This window comes from Cervus canadensis, chromosome 5 (genome assembly GCF_019320065.1).
Source record: "Cervus canadensis isolate Bull #8, Minnesota chromosome 5, ASM1932006v1, whole genome shotgun sequence".
NCBI classification, from domain to species: domain Eukaryota; kingdom Metazoa; phylum Chordata; class Mammalia; order Artiodactyla; family Cervidae; genus Cervus; species Cervus canadensis.
Window position 1 is genome coordinate 65327896 of NC_057390.1, and position 19660 is coordinate 65347555.

The 19660-nt window shown below is 51.7% G+C and overlaps 1 protein-coding gene and 1 long non-coding RNA gene across 2 annotated transcripts in view; both read left to right on the forward strand.

Annotated features, from left to right (window-relative positions):
* LOC122441882 overlaps positions 1-12686 on the forward strand; it is a 96603-nt gene extending 83917 nt beyond the window's left edge. Inside the window, exon 9 of the long non-coding RNA XR_006269474.1 lies at positions 12175-12686. This is a non-coding gene — a long non-coding RNA (uncharacterized LOC122441882). The remainder of the gene's footprint in view (positions 1-12174) is intronic.
* Positions 12687-17560: 4874 nt separating this feature from the next.
* On the forward strand, positions 17561-19150 carry ASPRV1 (aspartic peptidase retroviral like 1). Its single transcript, XM_043470480.1, has one exon. The coding sequence runs from the start codon at positions 17768-17770 to the stop codon at positions 18533-18535; it is 768 nt and encodes a 255-aa protein (XP_043326415.1). The 5' UTR covers positions 17561-17767; the 3' UTR covers positions 18536-19150.
* The last annotated feature ends 510 nt before the right edge of the window (positions 19151-19660 follow it).

The following is a 19660-nucleotide window of genomic DNA, read 5'->3' on the forward strand; positions in this document are numbered from 1 at the left end:
GGAAAAAAGGAAAGAGGTCTGGTGAAAAGTTTCCTTAACCCAGAGATGTATAGGTTTTTGAAGGAGCCTGACAGTGTCAGTGTCATTCATTCATTCATTCAAGTAATTCTGGAGAAGATTCAACAAATAATGATATAAAATCACCTTTGGGCAAAGACCCAGTGTCAAGTTCCAGAAGGGACGTGTTTCATATCTGAGGGTATGTCTTGGTTCTGTTCTGTCCTCTCTACGAAAGAATCAGTCTGCTCTGGGCCCATGGCCTGCCTGAGGGCTTCCAGTCTGCCTCAAGGCCCCAGAGAGACTCCTGGCTGGAGCCTGGCCTCTTGGGGCTGTGGTGGGGGTGAAGGCCGCCCTGCACACCGCTGCCTCCTCAAGATCAGATTGGAGGGAGTGACGTGCCATGGGGCTGGCCTGGCTCCAAGAGAAAGCACCACCGCAGTTCCCCTGAGAAGCCAGTGGGCCGGGAGCAGGGCTTGGAGAATTGTGGGCCCCTAGTCCTCCCTGACGTACCCCTGACCTTCTGTCAGAGAAGATGAAAGCAACCAGGCCCACTGTCCAGAAATGAAACCAGTCTGGCTCTCACGAGAGACCAGCATAGAGTGTAAAGATGGAGACCCAGGGACCCTGGCACAGGCTGGGGCGCCCGCCTCAGGGGTCTCTGTCCTGGGTTGGGTTGGGCCGCCCCTGGCCACATGGTGGAGTTAGATGGGGACGGGTGGGTCACATTTCTGACTCCTGTCTCTTTGCAGCTGTGAATTGGACAGATTTTATCTTGTTTGTTTTGACCTTTCGTGAAGCAACAGCTGGAGGTGGGGCAGAGAGTGTGCAGGTTCTTCTTTTGGCCCATTTAGCAACTTCCTGTAATTTTTGAGCAAGGACAGGTATAACCCCTTGTGCCCTGAGGAACACAGGTTCCAACATATGCTGTGGCCTCAAGGTCATCTACTGACCCTGGCTCAGTCCAGTCAAAGGGAAATTCATTGTTTTTGAGGAAGCATGGACATTAAATACGCCACTGAGGCTGGGCCCTGCCATCTCCTGTTTTACCACTTCCAATTTACTTTGATTCATGGACCTAACATTCCAGGTTCCTATGCAATATTGTTCTTTAGCATCGGACTTTACTTCCATCACCAGTCACATCCACAACTGGGTGTTGTTTTGCTTTGGCTCCGTCTCTTCATTCTTTCTGGAGTTATTTCTCCACTGATCTCCAGTAGCATATTGGGGACCTACCAACCTGGGGAGTTCATCTTTCAGTGTCCTGTCTTTTTGCCTTTCATAGTGTTAATGGGGTTCTCAAGGCAAGAATATTGAAGTGCTTTGCCATTCCCTTCTCCAGTGGGCCATGTTTTGTCAGAACTCTCCAGAATGACCTGTCCATCTTGGGTGGCCCTACACAGCGTGGCTCATGGTTTCACTGAATTAGACAAGGCTGTGGTCCATGTGACCAGATTGGTTAGCTTTCTGAGATTGTGGTTTTCATTCTGTCTGCCCTCTGATGGATAAGGATAAGAGGCTTATGGAAGCTTCCTGATGAGAGAGAGACTGACTGAGGGGGAAACTGGGTCTTGTTCTGATGGGCAGGGCCATGCTGAGTAAATCTTTAACCCCATTTTCTGTTGATGGGCGGGGCTGTGTTCCCTTCCTGTTGTTTGACCTGAGGCCAAACTATGGTGGAGGTAATGAAGATAATGGCGACCTCCTTCAGAAGGTCCCATGCATGCACTGCTGGACACAGTGCCCCTGACCCTGCAGCAGGCCACCACTGACCCACACCTCTGCCGGAGACTCCTGGACACTCACGGGCAAGCCTGGGTCAGTCTCTTGTCGGGTCACTGCTCCTTTCTCCTGGGTCCTGGTGTGCACAAGGTTTTGTGTGTGCCCTCCAAGAGTCTGTTTCCCCAGTCCTGTGTAAGTTCTGGTGGCTCTATGGTGGGGTTGATGGCGACCTCCTCCAAGAGGGCTTATGCCACACCCACATCTGCTGCAACCAAAGCCCCTGCAGCAGGCTGCTGCTGACCCGTACCTCCACAGGAGACACTCAAACACTCAAATACAGGTCTGGCTCAGTCTCTGTGGAGTTTCCTGGTGCACATAAAGTTTTGTTTGAGCCCTCTGAGTGTCTCTGGTGGGTATGGGGTTTGATTCTAAATGTGATTTTGCCCCTCCTACCATCTTGCTGGGACTTCTCCTTTGCCCTTGGATGTGGGGTGTATTTTTTTGGTGGAATCCAACATTCTCCTGTTGATGGTTGGTCAGCAGAGAGCTGTAATTTTGGAGTTCTCATAGGAGAAGATGAGCACATGTCCTTCTACTCCGCCATCTTAAAAATAAATGTTAGGTCTGAACTGAACTGAGGCTGGGCCCAACTGATCAGTTATTCAGCAAATAATTTTGGGCATCTACTTTGTGCTTGTCACAGTGAGGGGCCTCCAGGCTCACGTCTCCTTCAAGCTTCACTCCTTTCCCCTTTATCACTCAGCAAGGCCCACACTTTACTGGTGATGACATGGCTCCCCGGGGAGAAAAACCACAGACTTGGCCTCTGCCTCTGAGTGAGGCGTGTGGCAAATTCAAGTGTGTCTGCTCTAGAGCCTTCCTCAAGTAATTCTGGGTACTTTCCAAACTCAGCAATTCCCTAAAGAAGGGGGGGGGGGGAGGGCAGGGGAACTTTCCAGGGTGAGGAACAGCACGTGCAAGGGGCCTGTGGTGGAAGATAACAAGGGCCCTTCAAAACCCTGAAGGAAGGCAGTGTGACGGGAAGAAAAGGGGACTTTGCAGGTTGGGGCTCCTTCTGGGCAAGTGGGCCCTCTCTGTGAGCCTCCTCTTGATCCCATCACTTCACCTAGGGCACCCCTTTTTTTCCTCAGATCTCAAATGTGGAAAGCCTTCCCTGAGTGCCTGGAGGCAGTCAAATCCTCTGTTAATGCCTGCTTATACTTCCTCTCGGGACCCTAGTGTCTCGTCAGAGGGAGCTCTGCCCTTCAGGGTTGGGGGTCTTTGATCTTCCGTGGCCTCTGCCTGGGGTGGACCCTGCCTGAGGGTCAAGCCTTAGCCTGGAATTGCCCTGAGGGGAGCACTGGCAGGAGAGTTAGCCCTGCTCCAGGAGCTCCGGGGGCCATCAGCCACAGGGCTACATGGCCCCAGCTGATGGGGGATGTGACAGGACTGCAAACGTGCCGTCAGTCCACGACCCCACATCCTGGGAACAGCCTGGCCTCGTGGTGCTGTGCCTTTCTCAGCCACCCAACACTGTCATGACCTAGAACTGTTCCACCTCTGCTCTGAAACAGTCCCCACGCTCTGATCCCAGCCTTCTCCCTCACAGACTTTTCATCCAGGACTCCATCACCCTGTCCTCAACCTCACAGAGTTCCCCAGCACCCGCCCTAGCCCATCCTCCCCTCCTACTCTCAGAGGCCCAGACCCTTTCATCACGTCAGGTACCCTCCCCCCAACCTGCCACCCCCTGCTCCTCTGTCCTTCCACTGCCCTTGACTGGGCTAGACATCTGGCCCAGGACAGACCAGCCTCCTGCTATCCTCGTTCCCCCGTGGGGACACTGAAGTGATTACAGACTCCAGGCCTCCACACGCAGCCACACCTCAGGCCTCCAGCATTAGTCTCCTTCTCCCCTGGAACTGTCCCAGACCCTCCCCGCCATCCTCCATCCATCAGCTCTCCACCACACGCCTGCCAAACAACCCCAACACCACATCTCTGAGAGATGGGGAGCCCCCGCTGTGGCCGTCATGGAGGCACACTGCTCAGTCCTGGGAGGGAGGCTGAGAGGTGTGGGGGGAGCTGTGTCCCAGCTGTAGCCAGTGCTGAGGCCGCAGGGCAGGGAGGGGCCCCCCACTTCTTCCCCAGGTGTGAGATGTCTCCTGCCTGCTCTCAGCCTTCTCTGCCCTCCCTCTCTCTCACAGGTGTCTCCCCACTGAATCTCGTCACTCCTAACTCCATTCCGCATCTGCTTCCTAGGGAATCTGGACGGACACCCCGCCTTCCTAGCTCGCCTTGGTGTCCCCCTGCACACCTCCTGAGACACAGCTCCTTGCCCGCCCAAGGCTAACCCTTCCAGCGGGGCTGTGGACGTCTCCTTCATTTGTCCCCCTCAGGCCCCACGCTCCTGGGAGCCAGCATCCCCTCTTCCCAACCTTCTCCTTCCCTCTGCTGCCCTGCCCTTGTCCTCACCAACTGGCCTTCCTTCGACCCATGTCCCTGGGCCACCAAGTTGCTAATATGCTTAGCAATAACTTCCATCCTCCCCACCCTTGGCTGGTGCTAAGCACGCCCTCCTCCCAGAGTTGTCACCCCTTCTGTCTCTCTGTCCTCCACTCTGCTTTCAGCCTCCTGCCTCTCTCACTGCTTCTCCATCTCCGGGCCCATGGCCATCCCTCCGATGCTGGTGTCCCCAGGCCTGAGGCGGGGTCCTCTGCCCAACCAATTCCCTCTCTCCAAGGGGTGATGGTTCCTAAATACTGATCTGTTGATGACTCTCAAATTCCATCTTTCAATCATGACTTTTTCCTGAAGTCCAGATTCTAATAGCCAACTGACAAAGGGACTTCTCCATTTGGTTGAACATCGACCTCAAACCCAGAACACCCCAGGATAAGTTCATAGTCACCCCACAAAGCCATTCCTCTGGGGTCTCCAGAGAGTGCTGCCACTGTCCTCCAAGTCACCCAGGCCAGGAACCAGGCAGCCCGCTTAGTCATCCCTTCCAGGTGGTCAGCAGGTACTCCTGCATTCCTTCCCAAGCTGTCCACTCCTCTCCCCAGAATCACCATGCCTTAAGCATTTTTTAATTGTACTTCTGATTCCATCACTTAACCCTGTACTCTGTATTTTTCCATTATATTTCTCAAATTGATCCTTCAGAAAGGCCTGTAATTCTGGATAAGGAAGAATTTCATTGCTCCCTGTTGCCTTTATCACCGTTTATCAGCATCACCATTTATCAAATTTTCCCTATGTGCTGATTAAAATCCCTCTGGATCATGCCTTTCTCTGTGGGCTTCTCTTGACCCTCGCGGGCTAGCCAGGGTCCTGGTTTCTGGCCTGGGTTCCTGGGTGGATGGAGAAACCCTTCACCAAGATGGTAGCCCTGGAGTGGAGCAAGTTTGAGTGCAAGAGCAGTAGTTCAGTTTTGCTTACAGGATAGTACCTGAAATTTATACATTGGAAGGGGCCATCAAGCTGGGAGAACTTTCTGGAGATCCCATTCAAGGCAGAGATGGGGGGAGGAGTCAGGTCCACACGTGTTCAGATCAGATCGGCTCCTAAGGGCTAACTTCCTAAATTTTTAGGAATTTTGTGAGACAGTTGTTAAACCTAGCTAATTTTAAAAAATTAAACTATACAAAATTACAATGAAATAAGTTCTGTTAAAAACAAAGATAAATACTCAAACTCATCATCTCCTAAGAATTTTACAAGGTTTTACTGTTTATGCTTTTTTTTTTTTTAACCTCTCTTTTGTCTGTGGAAATGCTATATAATGTTGTGTTACTGTGCTTTTCTTCCCAGCTCTGCATTCACTGACATCCTGTTGGTAGCTTGAAGTCAGCCATGGTGGGAATATTTACATCATTGAAATTCATAAATACCACAAATCAGGGCTTGATTGATTGTATTGTTGACTATCTAGACATAAGAAATTTATAAAGGAAATGTTAACAAGGCAGATTAAATTAAATTTAAATGTATGTTTTGCCAGTAGCCCCTACATTATCGAATGGCGCAATAAAATTTGAACACATGTTCTTCCAGTATTCAAAAACTATTATCTGATTCAGTAGGGAAGTTGGTCACACCATAGACAAATTCCAACATATGTTCTTATTGTTTCACTTTTTTTCTCACTAGATAGCACAAACAAAAATATCAACCACCATTCATAATGGAACTACACTCATTTTTCAGTTATAATTTTTGGTTGGTTATGGAGTCAGGGGGTTGGTAAAAATCAATGAAAGCATTATATAAGACTCCATTTGCTATATTCAGTTACAATAAAGAATACAGTATTTTTATTATTATTTATAAATTGCTAAATATCTTTTATGTCAGTAAAATTTATAATAAACTCATATACGTGTATATATATGTATACATTATTTTCTCTAGCAGGTCTGTTGTTTAACACTTATCAGCACACCACAGGGCAGATTCCTTAGGCTGAGGACTGATCAGAGACTTGACTCTTTGGAAGGATACTCAGAAGAGGGAGGGAATAATCGGTGAAAAGAAGCTCCGTCAATGTAGAGAGGAGGAGTGGGTGAGTGAGACTCAGGTGGAGGGATTAGTCTGATGGGCACAGAGTCCCCGAGAAAGGAGTGGGAGTGGACAGAACCTAGGGCTTACTATATTCTCTCTGCCTTGTAGGATGCAAGCCATATTCTGAGAGCATGAGAAAGAGAGGAAGCAAGGAGTGAGGTGGTTTGGCTGCAGTGGTCGGTGAGGGGCAGAGAAGGGACCTGCAAGGATGAGGCTGACTCAGAAAGACGGGGGACCAGGACAGCAGAATCCTAACTGTGAGCGTCAGAAGCAAGGGTGTCAACCAGGTTCCGGTTCTGGGCCCCTCCCTGCAGGACAGATTGTTTTATTAATCTCCCAGGATGATTCCAAGAGGAAACGGAGGCTGGGAGAGGCTAAGTCCTTTGTCCATGGCCCAGAGCTGCTTAGTGGCTGAGTTGGGATTCGAATGTAAGCAGGGTGGATCCATAGACAAGGAGCCTGCATAGCAGCGCTTGCCGCCTTAGCAAAGCCCTTCAGACTGTGCAAATTGGAAGTGCCCTGGCAGAGAGGTTGGCAGTGCAAGAGTGGCATGTGTCAAGGGCTCAAATGCATTGCCTGGCAAACAGGCCTGGCAATGTCACCTCACATCTCTGGTCCCAGCCTAGCATCTACCTCCCAGCATGCTCCTGACATCACTCCACAGTGTCTACTAAGGATATTTTTTTATTATAACAAATAGGGACTTGTGTTATTTTTTTATATTTTTGTTATTTTCTTTTCTAATAATTCATTTTTATTGCTAGTTTTAAAAAGTAAAGCATAGGACGGATTGTAAATGCACAGGGCCTTCACTTTCATACATTTGAGAAGCACTGTCCTAACCCACCCTTCTAATCATGTTGCTGCCTTGCAGGAATCCCTTAGTGATCCCCACTGGCTACGGTAGAGGTTTTAAATGGTGGGGGCAGGGGACCAGTTCATGGTTGGGAGCTTAATTTAGTGTGTCAGTACCAGCATTTAAAAAAGACAAAGTGGAGTAAAATAGAAAACATGAGTGTATCACATATGGTAAATGCATTTTACCCGGTTCAATTCCTGTCTTGGGAAGATTCCCTTGGGATCTTCCCAAGAAGAAGGGATAGGCCACCCACTCCAGTATACTTGGGCTTCCCTGGTGGCTCAGATGGTAAATAATCTGCCTGCAGTGTGGGAGACCTGGGTTCGATCCCTGGGTTGGGATGATCCCCTGGAGGAGGGCATGGCAACCCACTCCAGTATTCTTGCCTGGAGAATCCCCATGGACAGAGGAGCCTGGTGGGCTACAGTCCATGGGGTTGGGAAGAGTCGGACACAACTGAGCGACTAAGCACAGCACATACACATATGTAAATGTATTTTTCATATGTTATAATGCATATGTATGCTGGAGTATGATGAAAAATGTCTTCCTTACTATGATCACAGTAACAGGTTTGAATAACACCAGTCTACCTGGTAAAGACAGCACTGCTAGCCTGACTTGCAAAGTCACAGAGGAGAGGCAATTGTTGAGGGAGAGCAGGTAGTGCTTCTGGGGAAAAGAGTGAAGGTGAGCAGGGTCTAGAGGATGGATGAGCAGAGGGAGTGATAGGAGTAAAGACCCTCAAAGACCACGTCCTTCATGCTTAGATCGTGCTGGTGCTCCAACTAGGAACTGGTCTGGCTCTGGCTTCTGGAAGCTTGCAGATGGCATGAAGACTATAGTCCCTGAGATGGGAGCTTAGAGGATGGAGCCCTTAAGTCTGTCAGGGAAATCAAAGAAGACTTCCAGAGGTAGCAGTAGCTTAGCTGACTTCTGAGGGAAGAGTTAGAGTTCACCTGGAGAATAGGGCTGTGGGGAAGGCTTGCCCAGCCAAGTGAGAGGCTTGTGAAAAGGCAGGAAAAAGCCTCTCATGTTTGGGGAACTACAAGCCATTTGGTGTAGGTGGACCATGAGTTAGGGAGGGGCCTCACATGCCCTGCTGAGAGTCAGGACTTTGTTCTGGCCTGAGGCGCCATGGAGGAATTCAGGGCAGAAGAATGACATGAGTAGTCTTCCATCTCAGGACTCTGGCATCCCCGGGAGAGTGGATTACCAGGGAGGGGACAGCTGGGATGGAGACCTGTGGGATAACTATTACAGTAGTTGGGCTTGAAGTAGGGCAGTGGTGGTGTAGAGGGCAGGCGGACCGGGATGGGGGTGGGGATGGAGGTGGGTGTGGGAGTTGGGGTAGGGACTCAGGAGGAGCCAGCAGAGGAGGCAGGCGGTGAGGATGAATGAATCGGGAAACTGGCTCCACGGTGGTGACTTTTGCCCAGATAAAGAAAGAACACATGAGGCAGAGCAGGTCTGGGAAGACAATGTGTTTAGTGTTGAAAGTGGACTTGTGGGGTGCACGCGGCAGTGGAGCGGAGAGTTAGGTCAGGGGTACAGGCTGGGGAGATTGTAGAATGCCAGGGGAAGGTGCCAGGAAAGACTAGGGGAGTGCTCTTTGAGGCACAAGATCAAAAAACTTGGGTCCCAGGAGCCAATGGGGCAGGAGAGACCTAGGAGGAAAAGCAGATTCCCTGAGGGGCTCCTGGGATGCGGCCATTGGGAAGTCACTGATGCTCTTGGCCAGGGTGCAGCTCCGGGAGAAGGGGGCAGAAGCCAGGGGCTTGGGGAGTGAGTGGCACGGACACAGTGAAACAGAGGGAAGCAAGGTTGCTCTAGACCGCGCGGCGCCTTGTGCAAGGTAGACCAGCTTGGTGACAGAGGGACACGGGTGGCCTTGAGTCCCATGTGCCCACAGTGGGGCACGTGCAGGCCTTGGTCCTGTGAGTGTGGACCAGCCCTTCTAGAAACTGACTGGGGAGGAAGGAGAGGAATGGTCATTAATCAAGGGGGGGATGCTGGACCAGCGAGGGACTCATTTTTAGGATGTGAGAGCCTGGTGCCAGCTGACTCAGATGAGGGAGGAGAGTCCATGAGGAAAGAGTATAGGCAGGAGCCTGCAGCCTGCAGGAAGCTGGGTGGCGGCCCCGGCAGGAGGGTCAGGGCTAGTGTTGTTGCCATGAGTTTGGGGAGCAGGACTGTATGTTGAGCCTGGACCCTAGGCCCCGTGTGCCAGCTGGTGCTGCGGACAGGAGTTAGCTGAGAACCTGTGCTCTGGGGCTGGGGAGAGGATGCCCAGCAGGGACACCGACCCTGCCTGTCCTGGGTCACCAGTGGCTCCAGTGCCCGAGACTGGGTGACACACCGACCCCGGGGCAGTGGGTCCAGAACTGGGCAGGCCAGGCTGAGGATGGTCTTGGCACAGAGCTTTGGTTTACTTTTTTTTTTAATTTGGTTGTGTAAGGTCTTAGTTGCGGCATGCAGGATTTTTAGTTGCAGCATGTGGGATCTAGTTTCCTGACCAGGGATCGAATCCTGGTCCCCTGCATTGGGAGCATGGCCCCCTGCATTGGGAGCATGGAGTCTTAGCCCCTGATCGCCAGGGAAGTCCCTTATTTACTTACAATTTTACTTTTTGTTATGGAATATTTTTGAATATACCCCAAAGTTGTGGGAAACTCAAACTCTCTTATACCTATCATTTAGTTTCAACAGTTATTACTATTGTCAATGTTACTATCCCTTCTTTAAGTACCTTTTAGAAATTTTTAAAAAAAGACTATTTTTTAAGGAAGTTTTAGATTCATAGCACAGATTTCTCATATACTCCCTGTTAAAAACTTTTTTACTTGAAAATAATTTTAAACTTATAGAACTTGCAAGAACAAGTTTATTTATTTTTAAATAACCTTTTTATTAGAGAATATATTCTCAGAATGAATATAGAAGAAAATTAAGGTCCTTATGATCCCACCACCCAGACAAAGGTACTGTCCTTGTTTTGTTGTATTGGGTTAGCCAAGAAGGTTGCTTGGATTTTTCCATAAGATGGTAAAAAAACCTGAACCAACTTTTTGGCTAACCTAGTATCTTCTTCCAGTCTTTTTTCCATGTTTATACACATATTTTCAATTGGACTGCTGTATCTAGAAACTAATTGCCTTCCTGTCTTGTGTGTTAGCCCGAAGGCCTTTGCCCCCAAATCCCTGCACAGAGTGAGCTGAGAGCAACAGCAGTCCATCTGAATTTGTGATGTGTGGTTGCCCTCATTCCCTGGTTTCAGCTCATTCCCTCCTCTCTAGCATCCCTTTACTTTTTGTTTTTCTTGGGTAATACTTGTAGATTTCTGGTGGGAGGAGGTGCCCAGTGCTCCTTGGACCACCATCTTGCCTATCTCCCATTCTCATCTCTCCGGAATTAGGGCACCTGTGTCTGAGTCTTTCTTCCCCACTCACCTGAGAACTCTGTGAGAGCCGGGCTCAGATCTGATTCATCACCCAACGTGAAGCAGGGTTAGCCTCAAGAAATAGGTCTGGAATGGAATCAACCCGCTTCTTCGGCACTGCCCATCCCCATCTAGCTTCAGACTAGACTCAGAGCCTTACACTCACTCACAGCTGCCAGCATGGTGTGTGGCCCAGGGTAGGTGCTCGATAAATGGCTGTTACTGCTGCTACTAATAACCTGGAGATTTCCATCCGTGTCAGGGCTCCCCTGGCATTTCCATCTTCCCTTTCCTGCCTTCCCTTCCTTCTTCTGGATGGTAAAGCAGAGACCACTTTGACAAGCCAGATGGAAGGGGCCACCCATTGTCCCCCATTTTCTGTAAGTCAGGAGCAAAGCTGAGTTGGCAGTGGATTCCAAAGCAGCAGCTCCTGTGCCGAGGCTGTTTTATACGTTTGCATTCCTCAAGATACCAGTTATCATTAGCAGCAATTAAAGCTATTTTGGGATCAGTTCAAAGCTGCCTTTGAGGTATTTTAAGTTGGACAAAAGTCCTCCACGTGTCTAGATTTAAGCTGAGTGTCCTGATGTCATTAGAAGCCCATTTGTACTTGGAGATTACAATCTGCATACTTTGATTTTTGTGAACGTTTCATAAATTTCAGGACTGTTTGTTAAAAGTGAGTTCGTCTCCAGAGCTGTTTGTACTACCTGATGAGTCCTGCTGCCAACCTCAGTTAAATGGAGGGGACCATGGGGATGGGAAAGAGGGGGATCTTCTGGGGTCTTCCCTTAGATCCAGTCCCTGTCGCTAGAACCCCTGCCCCTAGGGAGGGTGGCGGAAATCAGAGAAGGAAGGGATGAGGGCTTGGTCCAGGGTGGGGGCACCAGGAATTGGGAAGAAGGCGGAGCCTTCTTTGGAGGGTCTGGGTTGGGAGGAGGGGAGTGGGGAGGCCTTCCAAACACCTTAAGTTATCTTCATAGTTGACTGAAAGATAAAAACATGGGAAGAACTGGTTTTGGCATATTGGACTTCTAGGGAGTCAGCCAGAAACTTGTGACCAACTGATGTTTGGTCCTGGCCTTGACCCTGGGTCTGGAGGGCTGACAGTGGCTTTAGGCCTGGGATCACTGTTCCCTAAACATCTCTGGGACCCTCCAGTGTGACGGTCTTGCAGGCTGCTGACAAGGGGAGTTCAGCTGGTGGGTTGAGTGGGGTGACGTCCAGGTGGAAGGCTTTTAGACCAGGTGGTAGATGAGTGTCGAGGGGGACGCAAATGGGAGAAGGTGGTTCTGGAACAGTGAAGAACTGGGGCAGGGACCCGGGGCAGGAATACTCTGTCCCTGAGCTGTGCCCAGGACCCAGGGTGGGAAACACACAAGGAAAAGCTATCCTGCCCGTGCGCTTTTGGCCACAGGTGATGTGAATGCCAGGTGAGCAGGACTGGCAGTCCAGGGGCTGTGGTTTGGGGTTAAGGCACCTGCCAGCACTGTGGGTTTTCCCTCATGCCTCATCCAGATGCCCTAGGATTCTGATCTGAATCCCTAACTAGATTTTCATGCACAATTCACTGCTCTGCTCCTCTTTCCAGCTTGAGGACCTGATGCCACCACCCACTGAAGCAGGACACCGGAAGCAGCTGGGTCCCCACCTCCCAGGAGCTGTGCCATCAACCCTCCCCAACTCCACATTCACATCAACCCCAGGACAGGGCCTTGGGAGGGACGGGCCAGGTGGGAGCTGCAAGGAGCGAGGCAGGCCTGGGGGAGTTTGCTTGTGGCGGGAGAGCCTGGAGGTAGGAGGAACAGAGGGCCTCGTGTCTTTGGCCCCGCACAATGAGGGCGGTGGGTGGCGGCAGAAGGCGGCGTGACCCACTTTTGAAGCGGTGCGGCTGTGACTGGGGCTGCTTCAAGTGGTCAGCCTGCACACACACGTTGGTCTTAAACTCTTCAAAACCAGGCTGTTAACCAGCTGTATCCTGTTTTCATTAGCATGTAAGCCACGGTGATGGGACCTGCCTAGTTTTCTGGGCCAGTAAGTATGCCCAGGGGCTAATAAACTGCAGGTGCCTCCAATAAATATGGTTTTAATACTCAGTGTAAATGTGTGTGCAAAGAAATCTGTGAAATGAAAGGTGGGAGCTGAGGTCTATATGCATGTTACACAATTGCTTAGTTGTTTTGAGCTGAGAACTATAGTGTGACTGTTTGTGTTTGGTGTGTTTACATGCGCAGGATGTGAGCACAGTGTGTGTGTGGGTGCATTTTTGTGGACGTGTGTATATGTGTGAGGGCTTCCCAGGTGGTGCTAGTGGCAAAGCAGGAGACGCAAGAGACATGAGTTCCATCCCTGGGTCAGGAAGTTCCCCTGGAGTAGGAAATAGCAACCCACTCCAGTATTCTGGCCTGGAAAATCCCTTGGACAGAGGAGCCTGGCAGGCTTCAGTCCACGGGGTCATAAAGAGTTGGAAACAACTGAGTGACTGAGCATATATGTGTGATGTGTGGTAAGGAGGGTGTGTAGTATGTGTGTGGGTATGTATGTTTCTGTTGGTGTGTGTGTGTGTGTGCTAAATCGTTTCAGTCATGTCTGACTCTGCACTCCAACCCACACTGCAGTGGGCTGCTGTGTCCTCCAGGTGATCTTCCCAACCCAGGGTGCAAACCTGTGTCTCTTACATCTCCCGCCTTGGCGGGAGGGTTCTTTACCACCAATGCCACCTGGGAAGCAGGTTCAATCCCTGGATCGGGAAGGTCCCCTGGAATAGGAAACAGAAACACACTTCAGTATTCTTGCCTGCAGAATCCTATGGACAGAGGAGTCTGGCAGGCTTCAGTCCGTGGGGTCACAGAGTCGGATACAACTGAGTGACAGCATGTGTGTGATGTGTGGTAAGGAGGGTGTGCATGTGTGCATGTACATGTGTGTATAAGTCCATGTGTGTGAAGTCTCATCAGATGGGCTGGAGATACAACCAGCTACATAATTTACAGGGCCTGGAAAAATTTTGCGTGGGTCTCCTTGTTCCAAACTACTGGGAATTTAAAGTCAGCAGCACATCAGACCAACCCTGGCCTTTCTGAGAGCAGAGTCCCTGGGACTTCACAGGTTGGATGCTCATGAAGCCGTCCCCGCTTACAGAAAGTGCACCTTCTGTCTCCCCTCAACCTTCTTTGTTGCCTTGAAAACTCCTCAAATTCGTGTCTGCTCTCGCCCCATCCAGTTCCCAGGGTGACCTTGATCTTGGGAGTGTAGGGCGCCAGCCAGGCAGCTGGAGAGGAGCTGCAGAGCCCCTTATCTTGGCACAGCAGGGGCTGGTGGTGCCTTTTCTGCCCCTCCTGGTGTTACATCTGGGCCTCACCTGGAGCCCTGGAATCTGTAGGGTGTCTCTAGCCTCTTTGCTCAAAATGACCTCCTGAGAATGCCAGGTCCCCTCCCAGCACCCCCCCCCCAATGCCCACCCTGCACCTCAGGACCCCCCTAATCTCAGAACTTGAGGAGTTGGGTTCCTCTCTGGGCCCCACTGTGCCCCAGCAGTGGTCAGGCAGAAGAAACAGTAAAGAGAACGGGCATGCAGCTTCTGGGGTGTCCCCACTGCTCACCAAGGGCTTCAATTCTCAGGGGCCCCCGATGGGCCCTTTCATGGGCTTATAATGCGTCACACGCCACTCCTCCACCCCTAGGGCATGGGAGGGATGAAATGGCAAAGGGGAGGCAGGGAGTGGGGCCAGCAGAGCTCACAGCCCCAAAATCTCAAGGAGGGGTGTGGAAGGTGGGGACCCCGTAAGTCCTTCCTGTTTATCATCCTGATTTACCTCCTCTTGGGATAAGTGCCTGCCTCCAAGCACACTTTGGAGATGCCAATGGGTAATAATGAGGGTGTTCCCACCCCAATACCTATATTTGTCAATAATTAACCACGATTTCCTGGGACCTGGGAGGAGGCAGTGGCGTCTGTCCTGCCCTGGCTGGGCTAGCGCATCAGTTCAACACTGACACGGCAATCCCAAGGTTCCTGAGTGGTTCTGAGGTATTCCAGGGATGGGCCTCTCCCAAGGCTGAAGGGAGCCGGAGAACTGAGGTCACCATTTTCCTGATCTTCATGAGAGAATCTCCCTAATCTCAACCCTTGCCAGCTCGCCTAGTAACCATGAGACCCCCTGTGTGCTTCTGTCTTGGGGACCCCAGGTGGGACTGTGTGGACAGCTAGCCTGGAGGGGTTCGCTGAGGAGGGCCTCAGGTCCAAGGACCCAGAAGAATAAGGGCTGTGGGGGAGCGTGAGGCAAGCGGGGCTAGAGAGGGGACTTGTGCACAAGTGGCTGGGCAGGAGTGGAGATGCTAGAAGCTTGTTAATCACTGGCTCTGGTGCTTTGCCTGCCCCAGAGGGAGTGACCAAGGTCCGCAGGCAGGAATGTGATGACAAGCTGGCTTTCCAGAAAAAGGGGGGCTTGATTTAGAATTTGCCAATTTCTGTGGTATAAATGCTCCCACCATGTCTGGTTTCAAGCTACCAATTGGTTTAGGACTAACTCAGGGGAGGGGGGATCGGGATGGGGAATACATGTAAATCCATGGCTGATTCATGTCAATGTATGACAAAAACCACTACAATATTGTAAATTAATTAGCCTCCAACTAATAAAAATAAATGAAAAAAAAAAAAGACTCAGAAAATTTTCAAATATTTAGCCATCAGCTCTCACTGCCTGCTAGATCACTGCCCTCATCAGAGGCCATCAACAGCAAAGCCCCAGGACCTAGCTGGATGCCTCTCTGAGCCCAATACACCTGCTTCCCTGCCTTTATTTGCAAAATGCCCTTACATGCATTGGGCAGCTTGGGCCTGAGACAAATCATTTAGCCATTCAAGCGCCTTGTTTTTCAGAACGGTGGAGTGCAGGCTGGTCTGCCCTGCAGGTTGTCCTGACGCTCACTGCGGGGATAGACGTTGAATGACTTGGCCAAAGTGAACACCAAACCCAATCAAGTGAGGACCATGACCCAGGTGCCAGGGACGTCCTATTTCCAGACAATGGCAACAGGGAGACCTGACGTCACTGGCCACCATGATGGTCTGAAAGGCCACAGTGGGGGCGTCCAGCAGTCATAGTTGCTAGTTGAGAAGCCACCTTACTTCTTAATTCCCTTGGTCACATGGCAGCCTCCTAACTCACTCCCACTTCCAGGGGACCAGGGGTTCAAGGTGATGAATACCAGGGAGCCACAAAGCCACTAAGGTCAGTTACCTGGGCCACAGAACAACGCCCATTCCAGGGACTGGGAGTCCATCCACAAACATCCACTTGCAGAAGGGGCTTCCTGGTCTCGTGGGTGCAGGGCCATTTTTCTGGGTGCAGGTTTTGCATTGTGCAATCCTCTGGGAGACCCACCTGCCCAGTGACTCCACTTCCCCCTCCTCTGGGTTTCTGGAATGGCACGATGGCCCCACCTCAGCCAGGCAGCTGTGATGAGAGGTGTTGACCCAGCTGCCTCTGTGCTGGCTCACTGCGTCAGGTGCAAGGGGCTGACACAGCCACAGGGGCTAAGGGTCTTCTGGCATAGTCAGAGGCCCTGGGACCGACCAGGGGCAGGGCTGGAGCCAGGGTCCTCTGGAATTCAACCAGGCTTGGGTGATCAGTGGGACAGGGAGTTGGTGAGAGACAGGCTCTGGGCCAGGAAAAACAGCCCAGAGCCACAGGTGTGCTGCTGGTTCTTGCTCCTCTCCTGTCTTCATCTGTCCTGTTTGGTGACAGCACTCAGCAGGCTTGGAGCCCAGTAAAGAGCCCCAGAGTCAGTTTCTACCAGGCCTGGAGGCAGTTGTACATGCGCAGGACACAGACTTAATGAATGAACCACACAGCCACGGTTGTCACCTGGGAGTGGGCACACTGGTGAGGCCAGAGTAGGGCTCTGTGGAGGGGCAACACTTAAACAGGGTCATAAGTGTGGGTCCCCCAATAGCCCCAGTCAGACTCCAGCCATGAACTCCCAGATCTGTCTTCTGGGTATCCATGGGGTGGCCTGGGACGGCCCTCCACCCTCCCACCCCCAAGCCCAGCAAGAGGTCCCACAGCCAGCCTCCTCCATCTAAAGCCATCCAGACTCTCACTGCTGGCTCTGCCAACAAAGTGGATGCTTCCCCCTCTTGGAATAAAAAGGGTGGAATTCTCTGGCTGCTCTTTCCACAAATGCCCAGATGAAGAGGTGGTCTGAAGAACCTGGGGAACAGACTCTTATAAAGGCTTCTGGAAGGTGAGAGGGGAGAAGCCAAGGAGGGGGCCTGCCCAGAGCTAGAGTCGAAGCCCGACTCCAGATTCTGGCACCCACTCCCAGAAGGCAGACTGACTCTGAATTAGGTGTGATCAACGAGGGAAAACTACTGTAGCAATTGCATTCATGGAAAATGTGTGCATGTGTTCCCTCATTTAAAGAAACTATTTATGGGCATTCTTGATTCTGGGGACTCTCCATCTCTCCAGAGAATCTTATGGGATTCTGTACTTGGTTCAGAGCTCATGAGAAACACCCAGCCTCTCACTTCACACAGAGCAGAAACACAGTAAATGTAAGCTCCTTCCCCTTAGCCACTCAAAGGGGATCACTCAAGGTTGAGGGCAAAGGGGCCTCCCCAGTCTAGAAGTTGATGGTCTCTGGTCCCTGCCTCTGGTCCCCTGACTCCACCTTCCTTCTCCAGCTGATGACAAACACCTGGATGTCGTAACGTCGTCCTGTCCTCATCTGTTATTCTGGGACACAGGCTGGGGAGGGTACCTGAGGAGGCCCCCTCTGACCCAGGCTGGCCTTCCTTGCAACGTGGGCTGCCCGCGGCCTGTCCAGTTGATGGATGCAGAAGGGCGGGGCACTGATCCTGCCCGTCGGACAGGATGCTGGAGGGAGGAGGGTAGGAGGAGCAGGGGCGGAGCTTCCAGAACAAAGGCGAATGGGGAGCCTTGGGGGCCCAGGCTGGGTATCAAAAAGGCTCTGCAGAGTGAGCAGGCCACAGCTCTGCACCCAGCAGTCCGTCAGACAGCCTTCGCCTGGTCCCTCCAGCCTGCCAACAGCGGGCACCCAGCAACAGTCTGCTTAGAGAAGCCTTGTTCTCCAGCGTGATTGCGCTGACACTGCTCTGTGGCTTTCTCTACCTGCCGTGGGTTGTTGCTGCAGTTCCAGAAGGGAGCAGAGGGATGGCTGGGAGCGGAGCCAGGAGCCGTGAGCGAGCCTTCGTCCCAGAGCTTTTCGATGGAGCCAACATGGCCCCACACCTCTGGCTGCATCGCTTTGAGGTCATCAACGACCTCAACCACTGGGACCACATCACCAAGCTGAGGTTCCTGAAAGAGTCTCTCAGGGGAGATGCCCTGGGGGCCTTCAATAGTCTCAGTCCCGAGGACCAGGGAAACTACGGGGCTGTGAAAGAGACCCTCCTGAAGACCTTTGGGGGGCCCGAGGCTGCCCACAGCCACCTGCCCAAGGAGATCGTCTTTGCCAACAGCATGGGTAAGGGCTACTACCTCAAGGGGAAAATTGGCAAAGTGCCCGTGAGGTTCCTGGTGGACTCCGGGGCCCAGGTCTCCGTGGTCCACCCGAGCTTGTGGGAGGAGGTCACCGATGGTGACTTAGATACGCTGCGGCCCTTTGAGAATGTGGTGAAAGTGGCCAACGGGGCCGAAATGAAGATCTTGGGCGTCTGGGATACGGTGGTGTCCCTGGGCAAGCTGAAGCTGAAGGCAGCCTTCCTAGTGGCCAACGCAAGTGCGGAGGAAGCCATCATTGGCACCGACGTTCTCCAGGATCACAACGCCGTCCTGGACTTCCAGCATCGCACATGCACACTTAAAGGGAAGAAGTTCCGCCTTCTGCCGGTGGGAGGGTCCCTGGAAGATGAGTTCGACCTGGAGCTCATAGAGGAGGAGCCCTCCTCAGAGGAGGGGGGGCAGCAACTCTCTTGTTGAGAAGCCCCCTTTGCCTCACCCCTCAGATATTGGCGGGAGGACCCACTGTGGTGGAGGGGACAGGCACCTCTCCTCAGGGGGCCACTGGACTTGGCCAGTCCTCTAAAACCAACTCCCTCCCTCCTGCTCCCCACTTTCCTGCTCCCCTCCCCTCTCCTCCCTCTGCAGGGGCCTTTATCTGCCCTGGTTAGGGGAAGCTTCCATTGGAAAAGGGACGGGTGAGGAGAGCAGGCTGGCTGTCTCAGAGGGGAGGGGGTCCTTGTGGTTGTCACACTGCTGTTGGTGGCAAAGACTTGGAGGCTAGAAGAAGGTTCCAAGAAGGCTACAATGATGGTCTTAGAGAGAGGACTGGGGGACCCCTTCAGCTCCCCCAAGATGTGGCTTGATCACCTGTGGGCCAGGTAGTCTGACTCGACTGGGCTAGGTCCTGGCTGCAGGGTCCTTACAAGTAAGACCCAACCCTCAAGGCCAAGGTCATGGCTGCTCTAGGATTCTTCACTGTTGGGTCTTCCCACCTGCAAACTGTTTCCTTCTGTCATTTGCTTTGAAACCCACTGTGTCTTGTGCCAATAATTCATGACTTCAAACAGCAATAAAGGATGACTCATGGAAAAACCATGTAATGTGTTGATTGGGGAATGAATGCAATGGATGTGAGAGGTTGGGGCAGAGAGTGAGTGGTGAAGAGAAGGAAAGCTCAAGTATTTTCAGAGGGTCTCGCTGGAAAACAGAAGAGAATACATGTATAGAAACAATATAGCTTGGATTTTCCAAGACAACCTCGATTTCAAATAGCTTGACTTATTTCCTCCATAATTCTTGTCATGTCCAATCTAATCCTGATTCCTCTAATCATTACAAACTGCAATATTTTAGTATCCAACATGCCTCTTATGCCCAAGAGTGACCCTCAAGTTGTGGTCTTGATTGGGGATTGGAAAATTATGATTATTGTAAACAACTGATAAAGTCTCTGCCTGGAAATAGGTTCTTAACAGCCACCTAGGAGCTGGGACTTGGAGGCAGAAAGCATGATTGGGGGCAAGTGTTACCCTGCCTGGGGCAGCCCAAGGGCATTCTGCAGGATAGTGGAGGTGGGGTGGGGGGAGGACACTCCAGATCAAG